At 40.7% G+C, this 25,459-nt stretch overlaps 1 protein-coding gene across 1 annotated transcript in view; it reads left to right on the forward strand.

Moving 5' to 3' along the window:
- The first annotated feature begins 4,660 nt into the window (after positions 1 to 4,660).
- Positions 4,661 to 25,459, forward strand: part of LOC106630511 (ATP-dependent DNA helicase Q4-like) — a 43,579-nt gene continuing 22,780 nt past the window's right edge. The window contains exons 1-8 of the mRNA XM_074534341.1: positions 4,661 to 5,434; positions 8,198 to 8,294; positions 8,381 to 8,492; positions 10,176 to 10,298; positions 11,939 to 12,013; positions 12,226 to 12,318; positions 19,072 to 19,208; positions 19,287 to 19,364. Coding sequence (XP_074390442.1) covers positions 5,325 to 5,434; positions 8,198 to 8,294; positions 8,381 to 8,492; positions 10,176 to 10,298; positions 11,939 to 12,013; positions 12,226 to 12,318; positions 19,072 to 19,208; positions 19,287 to 19,364 — 825 coding nt within the window. The 5' untranslated portion in view covers positions 4,661 to 5,324. The remainder of the gene's footprint in view (positions 5,435 to 8,197; positions 8,295 to 8,380; positions 8,493 to 10,175; positions 10,299 to 11,938; positions 12,014 to 12,225; positions 12,319 to 19,071; positions 19,209 to 19,286; positions 19,365 to 25,459) is intronic.

Genomic DNA, 25,459 nt, shown 5'->3' on the forward strand with positions numbered 1-25,459 from the left:
ATCGTGAGGGGAAAATTCCTGAGGGGAAACGTCAGGGGAAAGTTCCTCAGGGGAGAAATCCTGAGCGGAAAATTCCTGAGGGGAAAAATCCTGAGGGTAAACGTGAAGGGAGAATTCCTGAGGGGAAAAATCCTGAGGGAAAACGTGAGGGGAAAGTTCCTGAGGGGAAAAATCCTGAGGGGAAAATTCCTGAGGGGAATCGTGAGGGGAAAAATCCTGAGGGGAAACGTGAGGGGAAAGTTCCTGATGGGAGAATTCCTGAGGGGAAAATTCCTGAGGGGAATCGTGAGGGGAAAATTCCTGAGGGGATTTTGGAGTTTTTTTGGGGTGACATTGGGGTGGTTTTGGGGTAACCTTGAGGTGATTTTTGGGGTGGTTTAAGGGCACCCTGGGGTTTCTGGGGTGACCTTGAGGTTTCTTGGGGGATCCTTTGGGTGGTTTTGGGGTCTCAGGGTTGGTTTTTAGGGGTTCTGGAGTGGAGGGAGTTGGTTTAACGGGGTCCGGGGCTTTTTTGAGGTGATTTTGGGGCGGTTTTGGGGTAACCTTGAGGTGATTTTGGGGTGCTGGGGGGATCTTTGGGGTGGTTTTGGGGCATCCTGGAATGGGGGAATTTGATTTTGGGGTGTCCTTGAGGGTTTTTGAGGGTCCTTGAAGTGGTTTTGGGATTTTTGAGGTGATTTAGGGGAGTTTTGGGGTGCTAAACTTTGGTTTAGGGGGGTCCTTGGTGTTTTTGGGGGGTCCTTGAGATGCTTTTGGGGTCTTTGGGGAACCCTGAAATGGTGAAATCCGGTTTAAGGGGGTTTTGGGGTTTTTTTTGGGGTGATTTTCAGGTGGTTTTCGGGTCCCTGCAATGGGGGGTTTTTGATTTATGAGATATTTGGGGTGTCCCTGCAATGTTTACCAAAATATCCCAGTTTTTCCGAATTTTTTTACCCAAATTTTCCTCAAAATTCCCCCAAAATTCCCAATTTCTCCCCAAAATTTCCAAATTTCCCCAATTTTTCATCCCAAAATTCACAATTTTTTCCCCAATTTTCCCCAAAATTTGCCTCATATTTTCCCCAAAATTTTCAAAAATTCCCAAATTTTCTGGTTTTTACCCCAAATTTCCCAATTTTCCCCCTCATATTTCCCCTCAAATTTCAAAAAAATTCCTAAATTTCCCCAAAATTACAAATTTTTCCTCATAATTACCCCAAAACTCCCAATTTTTCACCCCAAAATTCCCAATTTTACTGCAAAAATTCCATAAAATTCACACAAAATTCCCACATTTCCCCCAAACTTCCCATTAAATTCCCAAATTTTCCTCAAAATTTTCCTTCCAAATTAAAAAAAATCTCAAATTTTCCCTCAAAATTCCCCCCAAATTCTCAAATTTTCCCAAATTTCCCCCTAAATTTCCCCAATTCCAAAAATTCCCAATTTTTATCCAAATCCTCAAATTTTCCTTGAAATTACCCCAAATTTTCAACAAAAATTCCCAAATTTTCCTCAAAATTCCCCCAATTTTTTTCCAAGGTTTTCCCCTGATTTTCCCCCAGAATTTTCCCCAAATTTCCCCCCAAAATTCCCAATTTTTTTTCTAATTTCCCCCAAAATTCCCAAATTTTCACACAATTTTCCTCAAATTTTCCCCCAAAATTCCCCCCAAATTCTCAAGTTTTTTCAAGGTTTTTCCTGATTTTCCCCCAGAATTTTCCCCAAATTTCCCCTCCAAAATTCCCAAATTTTTTTTCTAATTTCCCCCAAAATTCCCAAATTTTCACACAATTTTTCTCAAATTTTCCCTCAAAATTCCCCCCAAATTCTCAAATTTTCCCCGATTTTCCCCTGGAATTTTCCCCCAAATTTCCCCCCAAAATTCCCAATTTTTTTTCTAATTTCCCCCAAAATCCCCAAATTTTTACACAATTTTCCCCAAAATTCCCCACCAAAATTCCCAATTTTTTTTCTAATTTTCCCCAAAATTCCCAAAATTCCCTGCCAAAATTCCCAATTCTTTTCTCTAATTTTCCCCAAATTTCCCCTCCAAAATTCCCAATTTTTTTTCCTAATTTCCCCCCAAAATTCCCAATTTTTTTCCTAATTTCCCCCCAAATTCCCAAATTTCCCTGCCAAAATCCCCCCCAAAAAATCCCCAATTTCCCCCCAAACACCCTCAAAAATCCAAACCCCCTCCCAAAACCCCAAATCCCCAAAAAGAAACCCTCAGATCCCTAAAAATCCCAAATTCCAAAAAAATCCCCTAAATAAAAAAAACCTAAGCCCAAAATCCCCCCTAAAAAACCCAAATTCCCCCCAAAAAACCCAAATCCAAAGAAATACCCCCCAAAATTTCCCACCAAAACCCCAAATCCCCACAAAATTCCCCAAAAAATCTCTCAAAAAACTCCAAATCCCCAAACAATCCCAAATCCCTAAAAAATCCTCCCAAATCCCAAAAATCTCCCCAAAAAAATCCCCCAAAATCCTCAAAAAACCCCAAATCCCCCCCAAAAAAACCCTTTAATTCCAAATCTCAAAAAAAATTCCTCCAAAAAACCCAAATCCCAAATTCCTCCAAAAAACCCCAAAATTCCTCCAAAAAACCCCAAAATCCCTCCCAAAAAACCCCAACAAAACCCCAAAATCTCCCCCAAAAAATCCCAAATAAACTCCCCAAATCTCCAAAGCCCAAAAATTAAAAAAACCCCAAAATCCCCCCAAAAAATCCCCCAAAAATCCTAAAAAACCCCAAAATCTCCCCAAAAATCTTCAAAAAAAAACCCTCAAAAAATCCCCAATCCCTAAAAAATCCTCCCAAAATCCCAAAAATCTCCCCCAAAAAAATCCCCCAAAATCTTAAAAAAACCCCAAATCCCCCCCAAAAAAACCCTTTAATTCCAAATCTCAAAAAAAATTCCCAAATTCCTCCAAAAAACTCAAATCCCAAAATTCCTCCAAAAAACCCCAAAATTCCTCCCAAAAACCCCAACAAAACCCCAAAATCTCCCCCAAAAATCCCAAATAAACCCCCCAAATCTCCAAAGCCCAAAAATTAAAAAAAACCCCAAAATCCCAAAAAAAAATCCCCCAAAAATCCTAAAAAAACCCAAAATCTCCCCAAAAATCCTCAAAAAAAACCCTCAAAAAATCCCAAATCCCTAAAAAATCCTCCCAAAATCCCAAAAATCTGCCAAAAACCCCAAATCCCCAAAAAAATCCCCAAAAATCATAAAAAACCCCAAATCCCCACAAAATTCCTCAAAAAAACCCTCAAAAAACCCCAAATCCCCAAACAATCCCAAATCCCTAAAAAATCCTCCCAAAATCCCAAAAATCTCCCCCAAAAAATCCCCCAAAATCCTAAAAAAACCCCAAATCCCCCCAAAAAATCCCTTTAACTCCAAATCTCAAAAAAAAAAAAAAATTCCCAAGTTCCCCTAAAAAACCCAAATCCCAAATTCCTCCAAAAAACCCCAAAATTCCTCCAAAAAACCCCAAAATTCCTCCAAAAAACCCCAAAATTCCTCCCAAAAAACCCCAACAAAACCCCAAAATCTCCCCCAAAAAATCCCAAATAACCCCCCCAAATCTCCAAAGCCCAAAAATTAAAAAAAACCCACCAAAATCCAAAAAAATCCCCCCAAAATCCTAAAAAAACCCAAAATCTCCCCAAAAATCCTCAAAAAAATCCTCAAAAAATCCCAAATCCCTAAAAAATCCTCCCAAAATCCCAAAAATCTCCCCAAAAAAATCCCCCAAAATCTTAAAAAAAACCTAAATCCCCCCCAAAAAAACCCTTTAATTCCAAATCTCAAAAAAAAAAAAATTCCCAAGTTCCCCTAAAAAACCCAAATCCCAAATTCCTCCATAAAACCCAAATTCCCTCCCAAAAAAACCCCAAAAAACCCCAAAATCTCCCCCAAAAAATCCCAAATAAACCCCCCAAATCTCCAAAGCCCAAAAATAAAATAAAAAACCAAAATCCCAAAAATAATTCCCAAATTTTCTCATTTTTTGGGATTTTTTTCTATTCCAGGCCGACATCGAGGAGGCTCCAGAGGAAACTCGCAGTGAGTGCCCCAAAAATCCCAAATTTTACAAAATTTCCCCAATTTTTCCCCAAATTTCCCCAATTTTCCCAATTTTCCCCCAAAAATCCCCAATTTTCCCCAAAAATCCCCAATTTTTACAAAAGTTTCCCCAATTTTCCTCAAAATTTCTCCAATTTTCCCCAAATATCCCAAATTTACAAAATTTCCCCAATTTTCCCCAAAATTTCCCCAAAATTTCCCCAAAAATCCCCAAATTTTACAAAACTTCCCCAATTTTCCCCCAAATTTCCCCAATTTTCACCAAAATATCCCAAATTTTCCCCAAAATTTCCCCAATTTTTCTCAAAATCCCCAAATTTTAAAAAATTTCCCCAAAATTTCCCCAATTTTCCCCCAAAATCCCCAAATTTTACAAAATTTCCCCAATTTCCCCCAAATTTTCCCCAATTTTCCCCAAATTTTCACCAAAATATCCCCAATTTTCCTCAAAATCCCCAAATTTTAAAAAATTTCCCAATTTTCCCCCAAAATCCCCAAATTTTACAAAATTTTCCCAATTTTCCCCAAAAATCCCCAATTTTTACAAAATTTCCCCAATTTTCCCCAAAATATCCCAAATTTTCCCCCAAAAATCCATCAGAAAATCCCAAAAATTCCCAAGAATTCCCAAAATTTGACCCCGAAATTCCATCAGAAAATCCCAAAAATTCCCAAAATTTTTTCCATCCTGAACCAATGGGAAAAAATTCCAAAAATTCCCAAGAATTCCCAGAATTTGACCCCGAAATTCCATCAAAAAATCCCAAAAATTCCCCAGAATTTGGACCCGAAATTCCATCAGAAAATCCCCAAAATTCCCAAGAATTCCCAAAATTTGACCCCAAAATTCCATCAGAAAATCCCCAAAATTCCCCCAAAATTTCCCCTCCAACCTCATTAGAAAAAAACCCCAGAATTCCCAAAATTCCCCCAAATTCCCGGGAATTTTTAGCCCCAAATTCCCAATTTTTCCCCATTTCTGGAAAATTCCAGCACTCCAACGCAGCGTGGCCAAAACTTTGGGATCTTTGGATCCTGCTTGGATCCAGAGGGTGGAGGAATCCCAGAAAATTTGGGAATCCCAAAAAAATTGGGAATCCCAAAAAAATGAATCCCAAAAAAATGAAAAATCCCCAAAAAAATTGGAATTTTTAGGGAATTTTGGGGGGAAAAGAACCCCGGGATGGGGAGGGGGATGGGGAAATTCCAGCCAAAATCAAAGAACCCAAATCCAGAATTTTTGGAATGAGGGAAAAACAGGAAAATTGGGAAAAATCCCAAAATGAATCCAGAGAATTCCTGGAGAAGGAAGAAGAGGAAGAGGAAGAAAAACCCAAAACCACACGAAGAACTCGGTAATTCTGCATTTTCCCAATTTTTCCTCATTTTTCCTAATTTTTCCTCCTTTTTTTTCAGCTTTTTCCAGGTTTTTTTCCAGCCTTTATTCCCATTTTTTCCTGCCTTTTTTTCCAGCCTTTATTCCCATTTTTTTCTGCCTTTATTCCCATTTTTTCTGCCATTTTTCCAGCCTTTATTCCCATTTTTCCAGCCTTTTTTCCAGCTTTTATTCCCATTTTTCCAGCCTTTTTTCCCATTTTTCTGCCTTTTTTCCAGCCTTTATTCCCATTTTTTTCTGCCTTTATTCCCATTTTTTTCTGCCTTTTTTCCAGCCTTTATTCCCATTTTTTTTCTGCCTTTTTTCCAGCCTTTATTCCCATTTTTCCAGCCTTTATTCCCATTTTTTCTGCCTTTTTCCAGCCCTTTTCCCATTTTTTCCTGCCTTTTTCCAGCCCTTTTTCCATTTTTTTTCTGCCTTTTCTCCACCCTTTATTCCCATTTTTCCAGCCTTTATTCCCATTTTTTTCTGCCTTTATTCCCATTTTTTCTGCCTTTTTTCCAGCTTTTATTCCCATTTTTCTGCCTTTTTCCAGCCCTTTTCCCATTTTTTCCTGCCTTTTTTCCAGCCTTTATTCCCATTTTTCTGCCTTTTTTCCACCCTTTATTCCCATTTTTCCAGCCTTTATTCCCATTTTCCTGCCTTTTTTCCCATTTTTCTGCCTTTTTCCAGCTTTTATTCCCATTTTTCTGCCTTTTTTCCAGCTTTTATTCCCATTTTTCCAGCTTTTATTCCCATTTTTCCTGCCTTTTTTCCACCCTTTATTCCCATTTTTCCTGCCATTTTTCCAGCCCTTTTCCCATTTTTTCCTGCCTTTTTCCAGCCTTTATTCCCATTTTTTCTACCTTTCTTCCAGCCTTTATTCCCATTTTTTCCTGCCTTTTTCCAGCCTTTATTCCCATTTTTCCAGCCTTTATTCCCATTTTTCCAGCCCTTTTCCCATTTTTTCCTGCCTTTTTTCCAGCCCTTTTCCCATTTTTTCCTGCCTTTTTTCCACCCTTTATTCCCATTTTTTCTGCCTTTTTTTCCAGCCTTTATTCCCATTTTTTTCTGCCTTTATTCCCATTTTTCTGCCATTTTTCCAGCCTTTATTCCCATTTTTTCTGCCTTTTTTTCCAGCCTTTATTCCCATTTTTTTCTGCCTTTATTCCCATTTTTTCTGCCTTTTTTCCCATTTTTCTGCCTTTTTCCAGCCTTTATTCCCATTTTTCCAGCCTTTATTCCCATTTTTTCTGCCTTTTTTCCAGCCTTTATTCCCATTTTTCCAGCCCTTTTCCCATTTTTTCCTGCCTTTTTTCCAGCCCTTTTTCCATTTTTTTCTGCCTTTTTTCCAGCCTTTTTTCCCATTTTTCCAGCCCTTTTCCCATTTTTTCCTGCCTTTTTTCCACCCTTTATTCCCATTTTTTCTGCCTTTTTTCCAGCCTTTATTCCCATTTTTCCAGCCTTTATTCCCATTTTTTCCTGCCTTTTTTCCAGCCTTTATTCCCATTTTTTCTACCTTTTTTCCAGCCTTTATTCCCATTTTTTTCTGCCTTTATTCCCATTTTTTCTGCCTTTTTTCCAGCCTTTATTCCCATTTTTTCCTGCCTTTTTCCAGCCTTTATTCCCATTTTTCCAGCCTTTATTCCCATTTTTTCTGCCTTTTTTCCAGCCTTTATTCCCATTTTTCCAGCCCTTTTCCCATTTTTTCCTGCCTTTTTTCCAGCCCTTTTTCCATTTTTTTCTGCCTTTTTTCCAGCCTTTTTTCCCATTTTTCCAGCCCTTTTCCCATTTTTTCCTGCCTTTTTTCCACCCTTTATTCCCATTTTTTCTGCCTTTTTTCCAGCCTTTATTCCCATTTTTTTCTGCCTTTATTCCCATTTTTTCTGCCTTTTTTCCAGCCTTTATTCCCATTTTTCTTGCCTTTTTTCCAGCTTTTATTCCCATTTTTCCAGCCTTTATTCCCATTTTTTCTACCTTTTTTCCAGCCTTTATTCCCTTTTTTTCAAATTCCAGATCCCCAAAATAAAAAAAAATCCCAAAAATCAGAAAAACTCAAAACCCCCAAAACTAAAGACTCCAAAATCTGAAAAATCCTCCTAAAATTCCCTTTTTTTCAATTTTTTTTCCATTTTCCCGCCATTTTTAATCCGTTTTTCCCCTCAGAGCCCCGGCCCGGGGAAATTTCGTCCGCCTTAACCTGAAGAGAAAATCGGAGCACTCAAAACCCTCAAAATTAAAGACCCCAAAATCCGAAAAATTAAAAAAAATCCCAAAAATCTTCATCCTTAAATTCCCTTTTTTCCCATTTTTCCCGATTTTCCTTGGTTTTTAATCCCATTTTCCCCTCAGAGCCCCACCCCGGGACCGCGGCAATTTCGTCCTCCTCAGGCTGAAGACAAAATCGGAGAACTCAAAACCCTCAAAATTAAAGACCCCAAAACCCGAAAAATTAAAAAAATCCCAAAAATCTTCATCCCAAGATTCCCTTTTTCCCCATTTTTCCCGATTTTCCCTGGTTTTTAATCCCATTTTCCCCTCAGAGCCCCGGCCCGGCACCGCGGCAATTTCGTCCCCCTCAACCTGAAGAGAAAATCGGAGCACTCAAAAACCGCAAAATTAAAGACTCCAAAATCAGAAAAATTATAAAAATCCCATAAATCCCAAAAATCCTCATCCCAAAATTCCCTTTTTTCCCATTTTTCCCGATTTTCCCTGGTTTTTAATCCCATTTTCCCCTCAGAGCCCCGCCCCGGGACCGCGGCAATTTCGTCCCCCTCAACCTGAAGAGAAAATCATATTCCCGCGCATCCATAAGGGGAAAATTCCTCCGCAAACAGGTAAAAATTCCCAAATTTTTTTATTTTGGCAATTCCCGACCTCTCCCGTGATGGAATTTTGGGATTTGGGAATTTTTTTTTTCCAGGTTTGGAAACAAAAATGGAGAAAAAAGTTCGGGGGCGGAGCCGATGTTTGCTTCCGGTGTGGCGGGAAAGGGCACTGGGCCTCGGAGTGCCGAGCTGAGCGCGGGGTTTGCGGTTTGGGAGGGGATTTTGGGGATTTTGGAGGGGATTTTATGGGATTTCTGAGGGAATTTTGGGATTTCTGAGGGGATTTTTGGGGTAAAACGGAGGGAAAAGGGTGAGGGAGGTTTTTTAACGTGGATTTTTGAGGGAATTCTGGTCAGGATTTCGGATCGTTCCGGGAGAAATTCCTGAGGGAATTGCGAAGTCAGGCTGGGAATTCTTGGGATTTTTTTGGGCAGGGGGAAGATTTTTGAGGGAATTTTGGGATTTCTGAGGGAATTTTTTGATTTCTGAGGGGAATATTTGGGATTTCTGAGGGGATTTTTGGGATAAAACACCAGAAAAATGGTGAGGGGAGTTCTTTTCCATGGATTTTCTTGGGAATTCTTCTCACAGGGAAGGATTTGGGGTAGTTCCCGGAGGAGATTGTGACACCAGGCCGAGAATTTTTGGGATTTCTGAGGGGATTTTTTTTGATTTTTGGGGATTTTTGAGGGAATTTTGGGATTTCTGAGGGGATTTTTGGGATAAAACGCCAGAAAAATGGTGAGGGGAGTTCTTTTCCATGGAATTTTGAGGGAATTCTTCTCACAGGGAAGGATTTGGGGTAGTTCCCGGAGGAGATTGTGAGACCAGGCCGAGAATTTTTAGGATTTCTGAGGGGAATTTTTTTGATTTTTGGGGATTTTTGAGGGAATTTTGGGATTTCTGAGGGGATTTTTGGGATAAAACGGAGGGAAAAGGGTGAGGGAGGTTTTTTAACGTGGATTTTTGAGGGAATTCTGGTCAGGATTTCGGATCGTTCCGGGAGAAATTCCTGAGGGAATTGCGAAGTCAGGCAGGGAATTCTTGGGATTTTTTTGGGCAGGGGGGAGATTTCTGAGGGAATTTTGGGATTTCTGAGGAAAATTTTGGGATTTTTGAGGGAATTTTGGGATTTCTGAGGGGATTTTTGGGATAAAATGGCAGGAAAAGGGTGAGGGGGGTTTTTTCCATGGATTTTTTGGGAATTCTGCCCCCAGGGAAGGATTTGGGATCATTCCTGAGGAAATTCCTGAGGAAATGTTGGGAATTTTTGGGATTTCTGAGGGGATTTTTTGGGAATTTGAGGGAATTTTGGGATTTCTGAGGAAAATTTTGGGATTTTTGAGGGAATTTTGGGATTTTTGAGGGATTTTTGGGATAAAATGGCAGGAAAAGGGTGAGGGGGGTTTTTTCCATGGATTTTTTGGGAATTCTGCCCCCAGGGAAGGATTTGGGATCATTCCTGAGGAAATTCCTGAGGAAATGTTGGGATTTTTTGGGATTTTTGAGGGAATTTTTGGGATTTCTGAGGGAATTTTTTGGGATTTCTGAGGAGATTTTTGGGATTTTTGAGGGAATTTTGGGATTTCTGAGGGGATTTTTGGGATTTTTGAGGGAATTTTGGGATTTTTGAGGAAAATTTTGGGAATTTTTGGGATTTTTGAGGGAATTTTAGGATTTCTGAGGGGATTTTTTGGGCTTTCTGAGGGGATTTTTTGGGATATTTGAGGGAATTTTTGGGATTTCTGAGGGGATTTTTTGGGATTTTTGAGGGAATTTTTGGGATTTTTGAGGGAATGAAATTTTGGAATTTTTTTTGCTTTTTCCAAAGGAATTTTTTCTGGGAAAATCCTGATTTTTTTTTTCCTTATTTTTTTTTATTTTTTCCAGATGGATCCAGCCCAGAGAATTCCCAGCTCCCCTTGGATTCCATGGATTTTCCTGAGCTGGAATTTTCTCCTCCACCCCCCCTGGATCCCCTTTACCCCCTGAACCCTGATGGGACTGTCCCAGGTAAATCCCTTAAAAATCAATTTAAAAATTATTAAAATGAATTCAAAATGATTTAAAATATTCCCATTTCTGCTGGGACCATCCCAGGTAAATCCCATAAAAATACATAAAAAAAATTATTAAAAGAAATTAGAAATAATTTAAAATATTCCCATTTTTGCTGGGACCATCCCAGGTAAATCCCTTAAAAATCAATTAAAAAAATGATTAAAAGAAATTAAAAATAATTTAAAATATTCCCATTTTTGCTGGTAAATTCCATAGAAAATCCATGATAAAAAACCTTAGAATAAATTAAAAATAATTTAAAATTTTCCCATTTCTGCTGGGACCATCCCAGGTAAATCCCATAAAAAATCCATAAAAAAAATTATTAAAATAAATTAGAAATAATTTAAATTTTCCCATTTTTGTTGGTAAATCCCATAAAAAAGCCATTAAAAAAACCTTAAAAGAAATTAAAAATAATTTAAAATTTCCCATTTTTGCTGGGACCATCCCAGGTAAATCCCATAGAAAATCCATGAAAAAACCCTTAAAATAAATGAAAAATAATTGAAATTTTTCCCATTTTTGCTGGTAAATTCCATCGAAAATCCATTAAAAAAACCCTTAAAAATATTGAAAAAAATTAATTTTTATTTCCCATTTTTGCTTCAACCATCCCAGCTAAATCCTACATCAAACCCATGAAAAAAACCCTTTAAATAAATTAAAAATAATTAAAAATTTTCAATTTTTTGCTGGGACCATCCCAGGTAAATCCCATGAAAAATAACCTTAAAAAAATTAAAAATAATTTTAAATTTTCTCATTTTTGCTGGTAAATTCCATAGAAAATCCATGTAAAATAAATTAAAAATAATTCTAAAATATTCCCATTTTTGCTGGGACCATCCCAGGTAAATCCCATAGAAAATCCATAAAAAAAAACTTAAAAAAATTGAAAATAATTTAAATTTTTTCCATTTTTGCTGGTAAATTCCATAGAAAATCCATGAAAAAAAAAATTAAAAATAAATAAAAATTTCCCATTTCTACTGGGACCATCCCAGGTAAATCCCTTAAAAATCAATTAAAAAAATGATTAAAAGAAATTAAAAATAATTTAAAATATTCCCATTTGTGCTGGGACCATCCCAGGTAAATCCCATAAAAATCAATAAAAAATTTTTTTAAATAAATTAAAAATAATTTAAATTTCCCCCACTTTTGCTGGTAAATTCCATAGAAAATCCATTAAAAAAACCTTAAAAATATTGAAAAAAATTAAATTTTTTTCCCATTTTTGCTGGGACCATCCCAGGATAAATCCCACATCAAATCCATGAAAAAAAACCTTAAAATAAATTAAAAATAATTTTTAAATTTCCCATTTCTGCTGGGACCATCCCAGCATAAATCCCATAAAAAATCCATTAAAAAAAAATGAAAAATAATTAAAATTTTCCCATTTTTGCTGGGACCATCCCAGCTAAATCCCATATAAAATCCATTAAAAAACCCCTTAAAAATACTGAAAAAAATTACATTTTTTTCCCATTTTTGCTGGGACCATCCCAGCTAAATCCCACATAAAATCCATGTAAAATAAATTAAAAATAATTTAATTTTTTCCCATTTTTGCTGTTTTTCCCCAGATCCCCCTGAGGAGGTGCTGCAGGCTCTGAGGATTTTGGGCTTGGATTCCATAGAAAATCCCATAGAAAATCCATGTAAAAAAAATTAAAAATAATTAAAAATTCTCCATTTTTGCTGGTAAATCCCATAAAAAATCCACGAAAAAAACCCTTAAAAATATTGAAAAAAATTAATTTTTTTTCCCCATTTTTCCTTGGACCATCCCAGCTAAATCCCACATCAAACCCGTGAAAAAAACCCTTAAGATAAATTAAAAATAATTGAAATTTTTGCTGATTTTCCACAGATCCCCCTGAGGAGGTGCTGCAGGCTCTGAGGATTTTGGGCTTCGATTCCTTCAGGCCGGGCCAGGCCGAGGCCGTCATGAGGATCCTTTGTGGTAAAAATTCACCATTTATTCCCTTTCCTGCTTTTCTTTTTCCCAATTTTTTTCCTCCCAGTTTTCCCCACATTTTTTGGGGTTTTCCTGCCCTTTTTCCCACATTTTTTCTGCCCTTTTCCCACATTTTTCCTATTTTTTCTGCCCTTTTCCCACATTTTTCCTATTTTTTCTGCCCTTTTCCCACATTTTTCCTATTTTTTCTGCCCTTTTCCCACATTTTTCCTGTTTTTTCTGCCATTTTTCCCACATTTTTCCCTGTTTTTTCTGCTCCTTTTCCCACATTTTTTCTGCTCTTTTTCCCACATTTTCCCTGTTTTTCCTGCCCTTTTTCCCACATTTTTTCTGCTCTTTTTCCCACATTTTTCCCTGTTTTTCCTGCCCTTTTCCCCACATTTTTTCTGCCCTTTTTTCCCACATTTTCCCTGTTTTTCCTGCCTTTTTTCCCACATTTTTCCTGTTTTTTCTGCTTTTTCCCACATTTTTTCTGCCCTTTTTCCTGCCCTTTTTTTCCCACATTTTTCCTGTTTTTCCTGCCCTTTTTCCCACATTTTTCCCTGTTTTTTCTGCCCTTTTTTTTCCACATTTTTTCTGCCCTTTTTCCCACATTTTTCCCTGTTTTTCCTGCCCTTTTTCCCACATTTTTCCTGCCCTTTTCCCACATTTTTCCCTGTTTTTCTGCCCTTTTTCCCACATTTTTCCCTGTTTTTCCTGCCCTTTTTCCCACATTTTTCCTGCCCTTTTTCCCACATTTTTTCTGCCCTTTTTCCCACATTTTCCCTGTTTTTCCTGCCCTTTTTTTTCCACATTTTTTCTGTTTTTCCTGCTCTTTTCCCCACATTTTTCCTGCCCTTTTTCCCACATTTTTTCTGCCCTTTTTCCCACATTTTCCCTGTTTTTCTGCCCTTTTCCCCACATTTTTCCTGCCCTTTTTCCCACATTTTCCCTGTTTTTCCTGCCCTTTTTCCCACATTTTTCCTGTTTTTCCTGCCCTTTTTTTTCCACATTTTCCCTGTTTTTCCTGCCCTTTTTCCCACATTTTTTCTGCCCTTTTTCCCACATTTTTCCCTGTTTTTCTGCCCTTTTCTCCACATTTTTCCCTGTTTTTCCTGCACTTTTTCCCACATTTTTTCTGCCCTTTTCCCCACATTTTTCCTGCCCTTTTCCCACATTTTTCCCTGTTTTTCCTGCCCTTTTTCCCACATTTTTTCTGCCCTTTTTCCCACATTTTTTCTGCCCTTTTCCCCACATTTTCCCTGTTTTTCTGCCCTTTTCTCCACATTTTTCCCTGTTTTTCCTGCCCTTTTCCCCACATTTTTTCTGCCCTTTTTCCCACATTTTTCCCTGTTTTTCTGCCCTTTTTCCCACATTTTTTCTGCCCTTTTTCCCACATTTTTCCCTGTTTTTCCTGCCCTTTTTCCCACATTTTTCCTGTTTTTCCTGCCCTTTTTTTTCCACATTTTTCCTGTTTTTCCTGCCCTTTTTTTTCCACATTTTTCCTGTTTTTCCTGCCCTTTTTCCCCACATTTTTCCCTGTTTTTCTGCCCTTTTCTCCACATTTTTCCTGTTTTTCCTGCCCTTTTTCCCACATTTTTTCTGCCCTTTTTCCCACATTTTTCCCTGTTTTTCCTGCCCTTTTTCCCACATTTTTTCTGCCCTTTTTCCCACATTTTTCCTGTTTTTCCTGCCCTTTTCCCCACATTTTTCCTGCCCTTTTCCCCACATTTTTTCTGCCCTTTTCTCCACATTTTTCCCTGTTTTTCCTGCCCTTTTTCCCACATTTTTCCCTGTTTTTTCTGCCCTTTTTCCCACATTTTTCCTGTTTTTCCTGCCCTTTTTCCCACATTTTTCCCTGTTTTTCCTGCCCTTTTTCCCACATTTTTTCTGCCCTTTTTCCCACATTTTTCCTGCCCTTTTCCCCACATTTTCCCTGTTTTTCTGCCCTTTTCCCCACATTTTTCCTGCCCTTTTTCCCACATTTTTCCCTGTTTTTCCTGCCCTTTTTCCCACATTTTTCCTGTTTTTCCTGCCCTTTTTCCCACATTTTTCCCTGTTTTTCCTGCCCTTTTTCCCACATTTTTTCTGCCCTTTTCCCCACATTTTTCCTGCCCTTTTTCCCACATTTTTCCCTGTTTTTCCTGCCCTTTTTCCCACATTTTTCCTGTTTTTCCTGCCCTTTTTTTTCCACATTTTCCCTGTTTTTCCTGCCCTTTTTCCCACATTTTTTCTGCCCTTTTTCCCACATTTTTCCCTGTTTTTCTGCCCTTTTCTCCACATTTTTCCCTGTTTTTCCTGCACTTTTTCCCACTTTTTTTCTGCCCTTTTCCCCACATTTTTCCTGCCCTTTTCCCACATTTTTCCCTGTTTTTCCTGCCCTTTTTCCCACATTTTTCCTGCCCTTTTTCCCACATTTTTTCTGCCCTTTTCCCCACATTTTCCCTGTTTTTCTGCCCTTTTCTCCACATTTTTCCCTGTTTTTCCTGCCCTTTTCCCCACATTTTTTCTGCCCTTTTTCCCACATTTTTCCCTGTTTTTCTGCCCTTTTTCCCACATTTTTTCTGCCCTTTTTCCCACATTTTTCCCTGTTTTTCCTGCCCTTTTTCCCACATTTTTCCTGTTTTTCCTGCCCTTTTTTTTCCACATTTTTCCTGTTTTTCCTGCCCTTTTTTTTCCACATTTTTCCTGTTTTTCCTGCCCTTTTTCCCCACATTTTTCCCTGTTTTTCTGCCCTTTTCTCCACATTTTTCCTGTTTTTCCTGCCCTTTTTCCCACATTTTTTCTGCCCTTTTTCCCACATTTTTCCTGTTTTTTCTGCCTTTTTCCCCACATTTTGCCTGTTTTTCCTGCCCTTTTCCCCACATTTTTCCTGCCCTTTTCCCCACATTTTTTCTGCCCTTTTCTCCACATTTTTCCCTGTTTTTCCTGCCCTTTTTCCCACATTTTTCCCTGTTTTTTCTGCCCTTTTTCCCACATTTTTCCTGTTTTTCCTGCCCTTTTTCCCACATTTTTCCCTGTTTTTCCTGCCCTTTTTCCCACATTTTTTCTGCCCTTTTTCCCACATTTTTCCTGCCCTTTTCCCCACATTTTCCCTGTTTTTCCTGCCCTTTTTTTTCCACATTTTTCCTGTTTTTCCTGCCCTTTTCCCCACATTTTTCCTGCCCTTTTTCCCACATTTTTTCTGCCCTTTTTCCCACATTTTCCCTGTTTTTCTGCCCTTTTTCCCACATTTTTTCTGCCCTTTTTCCCACATTTTTCCCTGTTTTTTCTGCCCTTTTTCCCACATTTTTTCTGCCCTTTTTCCCACATTTTTTCTGCCCTTTTTCCCACATTTTTCCCTGTTTTTTCTGCCCTTTTTCCCACATTTTTCCTGTTTTTCCTGCCCTTTTTCCCACATTTTTCCCTGTTTTTCCTGCCCTTTTTCCCACATTTTTTCTGCCCTTTTTCCCACATTTTTCCTGCCCTTTTCCCCACATTTTCCCTGTTTTTCCTGCCCTTTTTTTTCCACATTTTTCCTGTTTTTCCTGCCCTTTTCCCACATTTTTCCTGTTTTTCCTGCCCTTTTTCCCACATTTTTTCTGCCCTTTTTCCCACATTTTCCCTGTTTTTCTGCCCTTTTTCCCACATTTTTTCTGCCCTTTTTCCCACATTTTTCCCTGTTTTTTCTGCCCTTTTTCCCACATTTTTCCCTGTTTTTTCTGCCATTTTTCCCACATTTTTCCTGTTTTTCCTGCCCTTTTTTTTCCACATTTTTCCTGTTTTTCCTGCCCTTTTCCCCACATTTTTCCTGCCCTTTTTCCCACATTTTTCCTGCCCTTTTCCCACATTTTTCCCTGTTTTTCTGCCCTTTTCCCCACATTTTTTCTGCCCTTTTTCCCACATTTTTTCTGCCCTTTTTCCCACATTTTTCCCTGTTTTTCCTGCCCTTTTTTTTCCACATTTTTCCTGTTTTTCCTGCCCTTTTTCCCACATTTTTCCTGTTTTTCCTGCCCTTTTTTTTCCACATTTTCCCTGTTTTTCCTGCCCTTTTTCCCACATTTTTTCTGCCCTTTTTCCCACATTTTTCCCTGTTTTTCTGCCCTTTTCTCCACATTTTTCCCTGTTTTTCCTGCCCTTTTTCCCACATTTTTTCTGCCCTTTTTCCCACATTTTTCCTGCCCTTTTCCCCACATTTTTCCTGCCCTTTTCCCCACATTTTTCCTGCCCTTTTCCCACATTTTTCCCTGTTTTTCTGCCCTTTTCCCCACATTTTTTCTGCCCTTTTTCCCACATTTTTTCTGCCCTTTTTCCCACATTTTTCCCTGTTTTTCCTGCCCTTTTTCCCACATTTTTCCCTGTTTTTTCTGCCCTTTTTCCCACATTTTTCCCTGTTTTTCTGCCCTTTTTCCCACATTTTTTCTGCCCTTTTTCCCACATTTTTTCTGCCCTTTTTCCCACATTTTTCCCTGTTTTTCCTGCCCTTTTTCCCACATTTTTCCCTGTTTTTTCTGCCCTTTTTCCCACATTTTTCCTGTTTTTCCTGCCCTTTTTTTTCCACATTTTTCCTGTTTTTCCTGCCCTTTTTCCCCACATTTTTCCCTGTTTTTCTGCCCTTTTCTCCACATTTTTCCTGTTTTTCCTGCCCTTTTTCCCACATTTTTTCTGCCCTTTTTCCCACATTTTTCCCTGTTTTTCCTGCCCTTTTTCCCACATTTTTTCTGCCCTTTTTCCCACATTTTTCCTGTTTTTTCTGCCTTTTTCCCCACATTTTGCCTGTTTTTCCTGCCCTTTTCCCCACATTTTTCCTGCCCTTTTCCCCACATTTTTTCTGCCCTTTTCTCCACATTTTTCCCTGTTTTTCCTGCCCTTTTTTCCCACATTTTTCCCTGTTTTTTCTGCCCTTTTTCCCACATTTTTCCTGTTTTTCCTGCCCTTTTTCCCACATTTTTCCCTGTTTTTCCTGCCCTTTTTCCCACATTTTTTCTGCCCTTTTTCCCACATTTTTCCTGCCCTTTTCCCCACATTTTTCCTGCCCTTTTTCCCACATTTTTCCCTGTTTTTCCTGCCCTTTTTCCCACATTTTTCCTGCCCTTTTTCCCACATTTTTCCCTGTTTTTCCTGCCCTTTTTCCCACATTTTTTCTGCCCTTTTTCCCACATTTTTCCCTGTTTTTCTGCCCTTTTTCCCACATTTTTCCCTGTTTTTCCTGCCCTTTTTCCCACATTTTTTCTGCCCTTTTTCCCACATTTTTCCCTGTTTTTCCTGCCCTTTTCCCCACATTTTTCCTGTTTTTCCTGCCCTTTTTCCCACATTTTTTCTGCTCTTTTTCCCACATTTTTCCCTGTTTTTTCCTGCCTTTTTCCCCACATTTTTTCTGCCCTTTTTTCCCACATTTTCCCTGTTTTTCCTGCCTTTTTTCCCACATTTTTCCCTGTTTTTTCTGCTCTTTTTCCCCCATTTTTTGGGTTTTTCCTGCTCTTTTTCCCACATTTTTTCTGCCCTTTTTCCTGCCCTTTTTCCTACATTTTTCCCTGTTTTTTCCCACATTTTTCCTGTTTTTCCTGCCCTTTTTTCCCACATTTTCCCTGTTTTTTCTGCCCTTTTTCCCTGTTTTTTCTGCCTTTTTCCTCACACTTTTCCTGTTTTCCTGCCCTTTTTCCCACATTTTTCCCTGTTTTTTCTGCTCTTTTTCCCACATTTTTTCTGCCCTTTTTCCCACATTTTTCCCACATTTTCTCTGCCCTTTTTCCCACATTTTTCCCACCCTTTTCCCCTCAATTTTCCCCATTTTTTCCCCACACTCCCCCTCAATTTTCCCCATTTTTTCCCCACATTTCCCCTCAATTTTCCCCATTTTTTCCCCACATTTCCCCATAGTTTTTCCCCTCTCCCAACAGCCCAAAATTCCCATTTTCCCAGGTCTCTCCACGCTGCTGCTGCTGCCCACGGGCTCGGGTCAATCCCTCTGTTCCCAACTCGCTGCCATTTTCCCCTCTCTTTTTTCTCCTTGATTTTTTCCTTGCTTTTTTTCCTGTTCTTTTTCCTTCACCTGCCCTTTTCCTGCCCCTTTTCCCCTCAGTTTTTCCCAACATTTCTCCTCAGTTTTTCCACTCTTTTCCCCACATTTCCCCTCAGGTTTCCCCATTTTTTCCCTGCATTTCCCTTCAGTTCTTCCTGCCCCTTTTTCCACTTTTCTCCTCTGTTTTTCCCACTCTTTTCCCCACATTTTCCCTCTTTCTCCTGCCCTTTTCCCCTCAGTTTTTCCCTGTTTTCCTCACTCATTTCCCCACATTTCCCTTCACTTTTTCCTGCTCTTTTCTCCACTTTTCCCCTCAGTTTTTCCCACCTTTTTCCCACATTTTCCCTCTTTCTCCTGCCCTTTTCCCCTCAGTTTTTTCCACCATTTTCCCCACCCTTTTCCCCACATTTCCCCCATTTTTCCCACTTTTCCCCTCAGTTTTCCTCCCCCTATTTTCCACTTTTCCCCTCAGTTTTTTCCTGCTTTTCCCTACATTTCCTTCACTTTTTCCCACCATTTTCCCCTCAGTTTTTCCTGCCCTTTTCCCCCACATTTTCCCTCTTTCTCCTGCCCTTTTCCCCTCAGTTTTTCCCTGTTTTCCTCACCCTTTTCCCCACATTTCCCCTCAATTTTCCCCATTTTTTCCCCACATTTCCCCTCAATTTTCCCCCATTTTTTCCCCACATTTCCCCTCAGTTTTTACTTGCTTTTCCCCTTGTTTTCTCCTCTCCCAACAGCCCAAAATTCCCATTTTCCAGGTCTCTCCACGCTGCTGCTGCTGCCCACGGGCTCGGGTCAATCCCTCTGTTCCCAACTCCCTGCTTTCCTCTACCACCGCCGCTCGCGCTGCATCTCCATCGTCGTCTCCCCCCTCATCTCCCTCATGGACGACCAGGTATTCCCCCATTCCTGCTTTTTTTGGGATTTTTCCCTTCACAAAATCCTAAAAAACTCAGAATGTTGCCATTCCCAGGTTTCAGGCCTTCCCTCAGCGCTCACTGGCATCCACTCCAACCTCACCCCATCGCAGCGCGCGGCCGCCATCAGAAAAGTGAGTGAAATTATTTTTACCTAATTTCCCTTTGCTTTTTCCTGCCCATTTTTTCACTTTTCCCCTCAGGTTTTTTCCACTCTTTTCTCTTCAGTTTTTCCTGCCCTTTTCTCCAAATTTCCCTTCACTTTTTCCCACCCGTTTTTCCAGTTTTCCTCTCAGTTTTTCCTGCCCTTTTCTCCACCCTTTCCCCACATTTCCCTTCACTTCCCCCTCATTTTCCCACTTCTCCCCTCAGTTTTTCTTGCCTTTTCCCCACTATTTTCCCCTCAGTTTTCCCTGTTTTTCCCACCCTTTTCCCCACATTTCCCCTCAGTTTTTTCCACTCTTTACTCTTCAGTTTTTCCTGCCCTTTTCCCCAAATTTCCCTTCACTTTTCCCTGCCCATTTTTTCACTTTTCCTCTCAGATTTTCCTGCCCTTTTCTCCACCCTTTTCCCCTCAATTTTTACTCCTTTTTCTCACATTTCCCTTCACTTTTTTCCCCCATTTTCCCACTTTTCCCCTCAGTTTTCCCTGGTTTTCTCACTCTTTTCCCTTCAGTTTTTCCCACCCTTTTCCCCACATTTTCCCTTGGTTTTTCCCACCCTTTTCCCCTCAGGTTTTCCTGCCTTTTTCCCCCTCAGTTTTTCCCTGTTTTCCCCCACATTTTCCTTCTTTCCTTCAGTTTTTCCTCACTTTTACCCTCAGTTTTGTTGCCCCTTTTCCCACATTTCCTCTCAGTTTTTCCCTCTTTTCTCCACCCTTTCCCCCAAATTTCCCTTCACTTTTTCCTGCCCTTTTTTTTACTTTTCCTCTCAGATTTTCCTGCCCTTTTCTCCACCCTTTTCCCTCAGTTTTTCTCTGTTTTCCAGACCTTTTTCCTCACATTTTCCTTCCTATTTTCCATCCCATTTTTCCACTTTCCCCTCAGTTTTTCCTGCCCTTTTCCACACCCTTTTCCCCTCAGGCTTTACCTGTTTTCCCCACTCTTTCCCCCACATTTCCCCTCAGGTTTTCCCACTCTTTTCCCTTCAATTTTTCCCCTCAAGTTTTCCCTCTTTTCCCCACCCTTTTCCCCACATTTCCCTTCACTTTTTCCTGCCCATTTTTTCACTTTTCCTCTCAGATTTTCCTGCCTTTTTCTCCACCGTTTTCCCCTCAGTTTTTCCTGCCTTTTTTCCCTAAGTTTTTCCCCACATTTTCTGTTTTTTCTTCAGTTTTTCCTCACTTTTCCCCTCAGTTTTCCCTGCCCTTTTTCCCACATTTCCCCTCAGTTTTTCTCTGTTTTCTCCACTCTTTTTTCCCATGTTTCCCTTCACTTTTTCCGCCCATTTTTTCACTTTTCCTCTCAGTTTTTCCTGCCCTTTTCTCCACCCTTTTCCTCTCAGTTTTTACTCCTTTTTCCCACATTTCCCCTCAGTTTTTCCTGCCCTTTTCTCCACCCTTTTCCCCTCAGGCTTTACCTGTTTTCCCCACTCTTTCCCCACATTTCCCCTCAGTTTTTCCCACCCTTTTCCCCTCAGTTTTTCCCCACATTTTCCTTCTTTCCTTCAGTTTTTCCTCACTTTTACCCTCAGTTTTTTTTGCCCTTTTTCCCACATTTCCTCTCAGTTTTCCCCTCTTTTCTCCACCCTTTTCCCCACATTTCCCTTCACTTTTTCCTGCCCTTTTTTTTACTTTTCCTCTCAGATTTTCCTGCCCTTTTCTCCACCCTTTTCCCCTCAGTTTTTCCCTGGTTTCCTGCCCTTTTCCCCGCATTTCCCCTCAGTTTTTCCCACCCTTTTCCCCACATTTTCCTTGTTTCTCGTGCTCTTTTCCCTGCCCTTTTCCCTTCAATTTTTCCTGCTTTTTTTTTCCTACATTTTCCCTCAGTTTTTCCTGCCCTTTTCTCCACCCTTTTCCCCATAGGTTTTCCCATTTTTCCCTCAGTTTTTCCCTGTTTTCCCCACATTTCCCCTCAGTTTTTCCCACTCTTTTCCCTTCAGTTTTTCCCACCCTTTCCCTGCCCTTTTCCCCTCAAGTTTTCCCTCTTTTCCCCACCCTTTTCCCCACATTTCCCTTCACTTTTTCCTGCCCATTTTTTCACTTTTCCTCTCAGATTTTCCTGCCCTTTTTTCCCACATTTTCCCTCAGTTTTTCCCGCCTTTTTCCCCCACATTTTCCTTCTTTCTCGTGCTCTTTTCCCTGCCCTTTTCCCCTCAGTTTTTCCCGCCTTTTCCCCCCACATTTTCCCTCAGTTTTTCCCTGTTTGCTCCCACTTTTCCTCTCAGATTTTTCCTGCCCTTTTCTCCACCCTTTTCCCCTCAGTTTTTACTCCTTTTTCCCACATTTCCCCTCAATTTTTCCCTCAGTTTTTGCCACCCTTTCCTCCACATTTTCTCTGTTTTTCCCGCTCTTTTTCTACCCTTTCCCCTCAGTTTTTCCTGCCCTTTTTCCTACGTTTTCCCTCCGTTTTTCCTGCCCTTTTCTTCACTCTTTTCCCCTCAGTTTTTCCTGCCCTTTCCCCTTCCTTCATCCCATATTTTCCCTCATGTTTTCCCTGTTTTCCTCCACGTTTTTCCTCAGTTCTTCCTGCCCTTTTCTGCACCCTTTTCCCCTCAGTTTTTTCCTCTTTTCCCCACCCTTTTCCCCACATTTCCCTTCACTTCCCCCCCCTGCCATTTTCCCACTTTTCATCTGTTTTCCCGCCCTTCTCCCCTCAGTTTTTCCCGCCTTTTCCCCCCACATTTTCCCTCAGTTTTTCCCTGTTTGCTCCCACTTTTCCCCCTCAGTTTTTTCTGCCGTTTTCTGCACCCTTTTCCCCTCAGTTTTTATTCCTTTTTCCCACATTTTCCTTCAGTTTTTTCCATCAGTTTTTGCCACCCTTTCCTCCACATTTCCTCTGTTTTCCCGCTCTTTTTCCCACCCTTTGCCCTCAGTTTTTCCTGCCCTTTTCTTCACCCTTTTCCCCTCAGGCTTTACCTGCTTTCCCCACCATTTCCCCCACGTTTCCCCTCAGTTTTTCCCACTCTTTTCCCCTCAGTTTTTCCCGGGTTTTGCCACTCTTTCCCCCACATTTCCCCTCAGGTTTTCCCACTCTTTTCCCTTCAGTTTTTCCCACATTTCCCCTCAGTTTTTCCCCCTCAGTTTTTCCCGCCCTTTTCCCCTCAGTTTTTCCTGCCCTTTCCCCCTCACATTTCCCCTCCTTTTCCCCTCCCTTTCCCTTCCCTTCCTCCCACTTTTCCCCAAACCCCCTCAATCCCCATTTCCCTCAGGTGAGGAGCGGCCAGGCCCAGCTCCTGCTGCTTTCCCCACAATCCATCACGGCTTCCGGATTCTTTTCCCGCCTTTTCCCTCTCATTTCCATTCAGTTTTTCCCACTCTTTTCCCTTCAGTTTTTCCCACTCTTTTTCCCGCCCTTTCCCCCCACATTTTCCCTCAGTTTCCCCACATTTCCCCTCAGGTTTTCCCACTCTTTACCGTTTTTCCCACCCTTTTCCTGCTCTTTCCCCCACATTTTCCCTCAGTTTTTCCTGCCCTTTCCCCCTCACATTTCCCCTCCCTTTCCCTTCCCTTCCTCCCACTTTTCCCCAAACCCCCTCAATCCCCATTTCCCTCAGGTGAGGAGCGGCCAGGCCCAGCTCCTGCTGCTTTCCCCACAATCCATCACGGCTTCCGGATTCTTTTCCCGCCTTTTCCCTCTCATTTCCATTCAGTTTTTCCCACTCTTTTCCCTTCAGTTTTTCCCACTCTTTTCCTGCCCTTTTTCCCACATTTTCCCTCAGTTTTTCCTGCTCTTTTCCCTGCCCTTTCCTAGACGTTTTCCCTCAGGTTTTCCCACCCTTTCCCCCTCAGTTTTTCCCGCCCTTTCCCCAGAGTTTTTCCCGCCTTTTCCCCCCACATTTCCCCTCAGTTTTTCCCTGTTTCCTCCCACTTTTCTCCCTCAGTTTTTCCTGCCGTTTTCTGCACCCTTTTCTTCTCAGTTTTTACTCCTTTCCCCCACATTTTCCCTCAGTTTTTCCCTGCCCTTTCCCCCTCAGTTTTTCCCTGTTTTCCCCCACATTTCCCCTCAGTTTTTCCCTCCCTTTTCCCCTCAGCTTTTCCCAGGTTTTCCCACTCTTTTTCCCGCCCTTTCCCCCCGCATTTTCCCTCAGTTTCCCCACATTTCCCCTCAGGTTTTCCCACTCTTTACCGTTTTTCCCACCCTTTTCCTGCTCTTTCCCCCACATTTCCCCTCACATTTTCCCGCCCTTTCCTCCTCAGTTTTTCCCTGTTTTCTCCCACATTTCCCCTCTGTTTTCCCGCCCTTTTCTCCCTCAGTTTTCCCCTGTTTTCCCCCACATTTTCTCTCATTTTGTCCCACTCTTTTCATTTTTTCCCACCCTTTTCTTGCCTTTCCCCCCACATTTCCCCTCAGGTTTTCCCACTCTTTTCCTGCCCGTTTTCCCACATTTCCCCTCGTTTTTTCCCACCCTTTCCCCTCAGTTTTTCCCTGGCTTTCCCACCGTTTTCCCCCCATTTCCCCTCAGTTTTTCCCGCCCTTTCCCCCTCACATTTCCCCTCCTTTTCCCCTCCCTTTCCCTTCCCTTCCTCCCACTTTTCCCCAAACCCCCTCAATCCCCATTTCCCCCAGGTGAGGAGCGGCCAGGCCCAGCTCCTGCTGCTTTCCCCAGAGTCCATCACGGCTTCCGGATTCTTTTCCCGCCTTTTCCCCCTCATTTCCCCCCGGTGGCTTTCGCCTGCCTGGACGAAGCCGATTGCGTTTCCCGCTGGGCGCACAACTTCCGGCCGGCCTAGCTGCGCGTCTGCAAGGTGAGGGGGAGAAAAGTCACAAAAACCACAGAAAATCACAAAAAAACCTCCCAAAAACCACAGAAAATCCTCCAAAAAAACCTCAGAAAATCCCCAAAAAAATCCCCCCCAAAAAAACCCCCCAAAAAAACCCAAAAAAACCCCCAAAACCCTCAGAAAATCCACCCAAAAAACCCCAAAAACCTCAGAAAATCCCCCAAAAAACCCTCCGAAAATCCTCCAAAAAAACCCAGAAACCTCAGAAGATCCCCAAACAAACCCCAAAAACCTCAGAAAATCCTCCAAAGAAACCTCTGAAAATTTCCTAAAAAAACCTCAGAAAATCCCCAAAAAACCTCAGAAAATTCCCTGAAAAAACTCAGAAAATCCCCAAAAACCTCAGGAAATCCCCAAAAAAAACCTCAGAAAATCCCCCAAAAAATCCCAAAAAAACCCCAAAAAAACCCCAAAATCCTCCAAAAAAACCCCAAAAACTTCCGAAAATCCTAAAAAAACCCCCAAAAACCTCCAAAATTTCTCCAAAAAAACCTCAGAAAATCCCCAAAAACCCCCCAAAAACCTCAGAAAATCTTCCAAAAAAACCTCCCAAAATCCTCCAAAAAAAGCTCCGAAAATTCCCTAAAAAAACCTCCGAAAATCCTCCAAAAAACCTCAGAAAATCGTCCAAAAAAAGCTCAGAAAATCCCCCCAAAAAACCCCAAAACCTCAAAAAATCCCCAAAAAAACCCCAGAAACCTCAGAAAATCCACCAAAAAAACCTCAGAAAATCCCCAAAAAGACCTCCAAAAATACCCCAAAAAACCTCCAAAAATCCCCCAAAAAAACACCAAAAACCTCCGAAAATCCTAAAAAACCTCAGACAGAAAATCCCCCAAAAAAAACCCCAAAAACCTCAGAAAATCCCCAAAAAAAACCTCAGAAAATCCTAAAAATAACCCCAAAACCCTCTGAAAATCCCAAAAAAAGTTCAGAAATCCCCAAAAAACTTCAGAAAATCCCCCCAAAAAACCTCATAAAAACCCCAAAAAAAACCTCAGAAAATTCTCCAAAAAAATGGCAGAAAATCCTCCAAAAAAACCCCAAAAACTTCTGAAAACCCTCCAAAAAAAACCCCCAAAAACCTCCAAAAAAACCCAAAAAAACCTCGCAAAAAAAACCTCAGAAAATCCCCAGAAAAAACCCAAAAAATTCCCAAAAAAACCTCAGAAAATCCTAATAAAAAACAAAAAAAATTCCCAATAAACCTCAGAAAATCCTCCAAAAAAAGCCCAAAAAAAACCCTCAGAAAATCCTCCAAAAAAACCTCTGAAAATCCTCCCAAAA

The sequence above is a fragment of the Zonotrichia albicollis genome, unplaced genomic scaffold (genome assembly GCF_047830755.1).
Source record: "Zonotrichia albicollis isolate bZonAlb1 unplaced genomic scaffold, bZonAlb1.hap1 Scaffold_83, whole genome shotgun sequence".
NCBI lineage: Eukaryota > Metazoa > Chordata > Aves > Passeriformes > Passerellidae > Zonotrichia > Zonotrichia albicollis.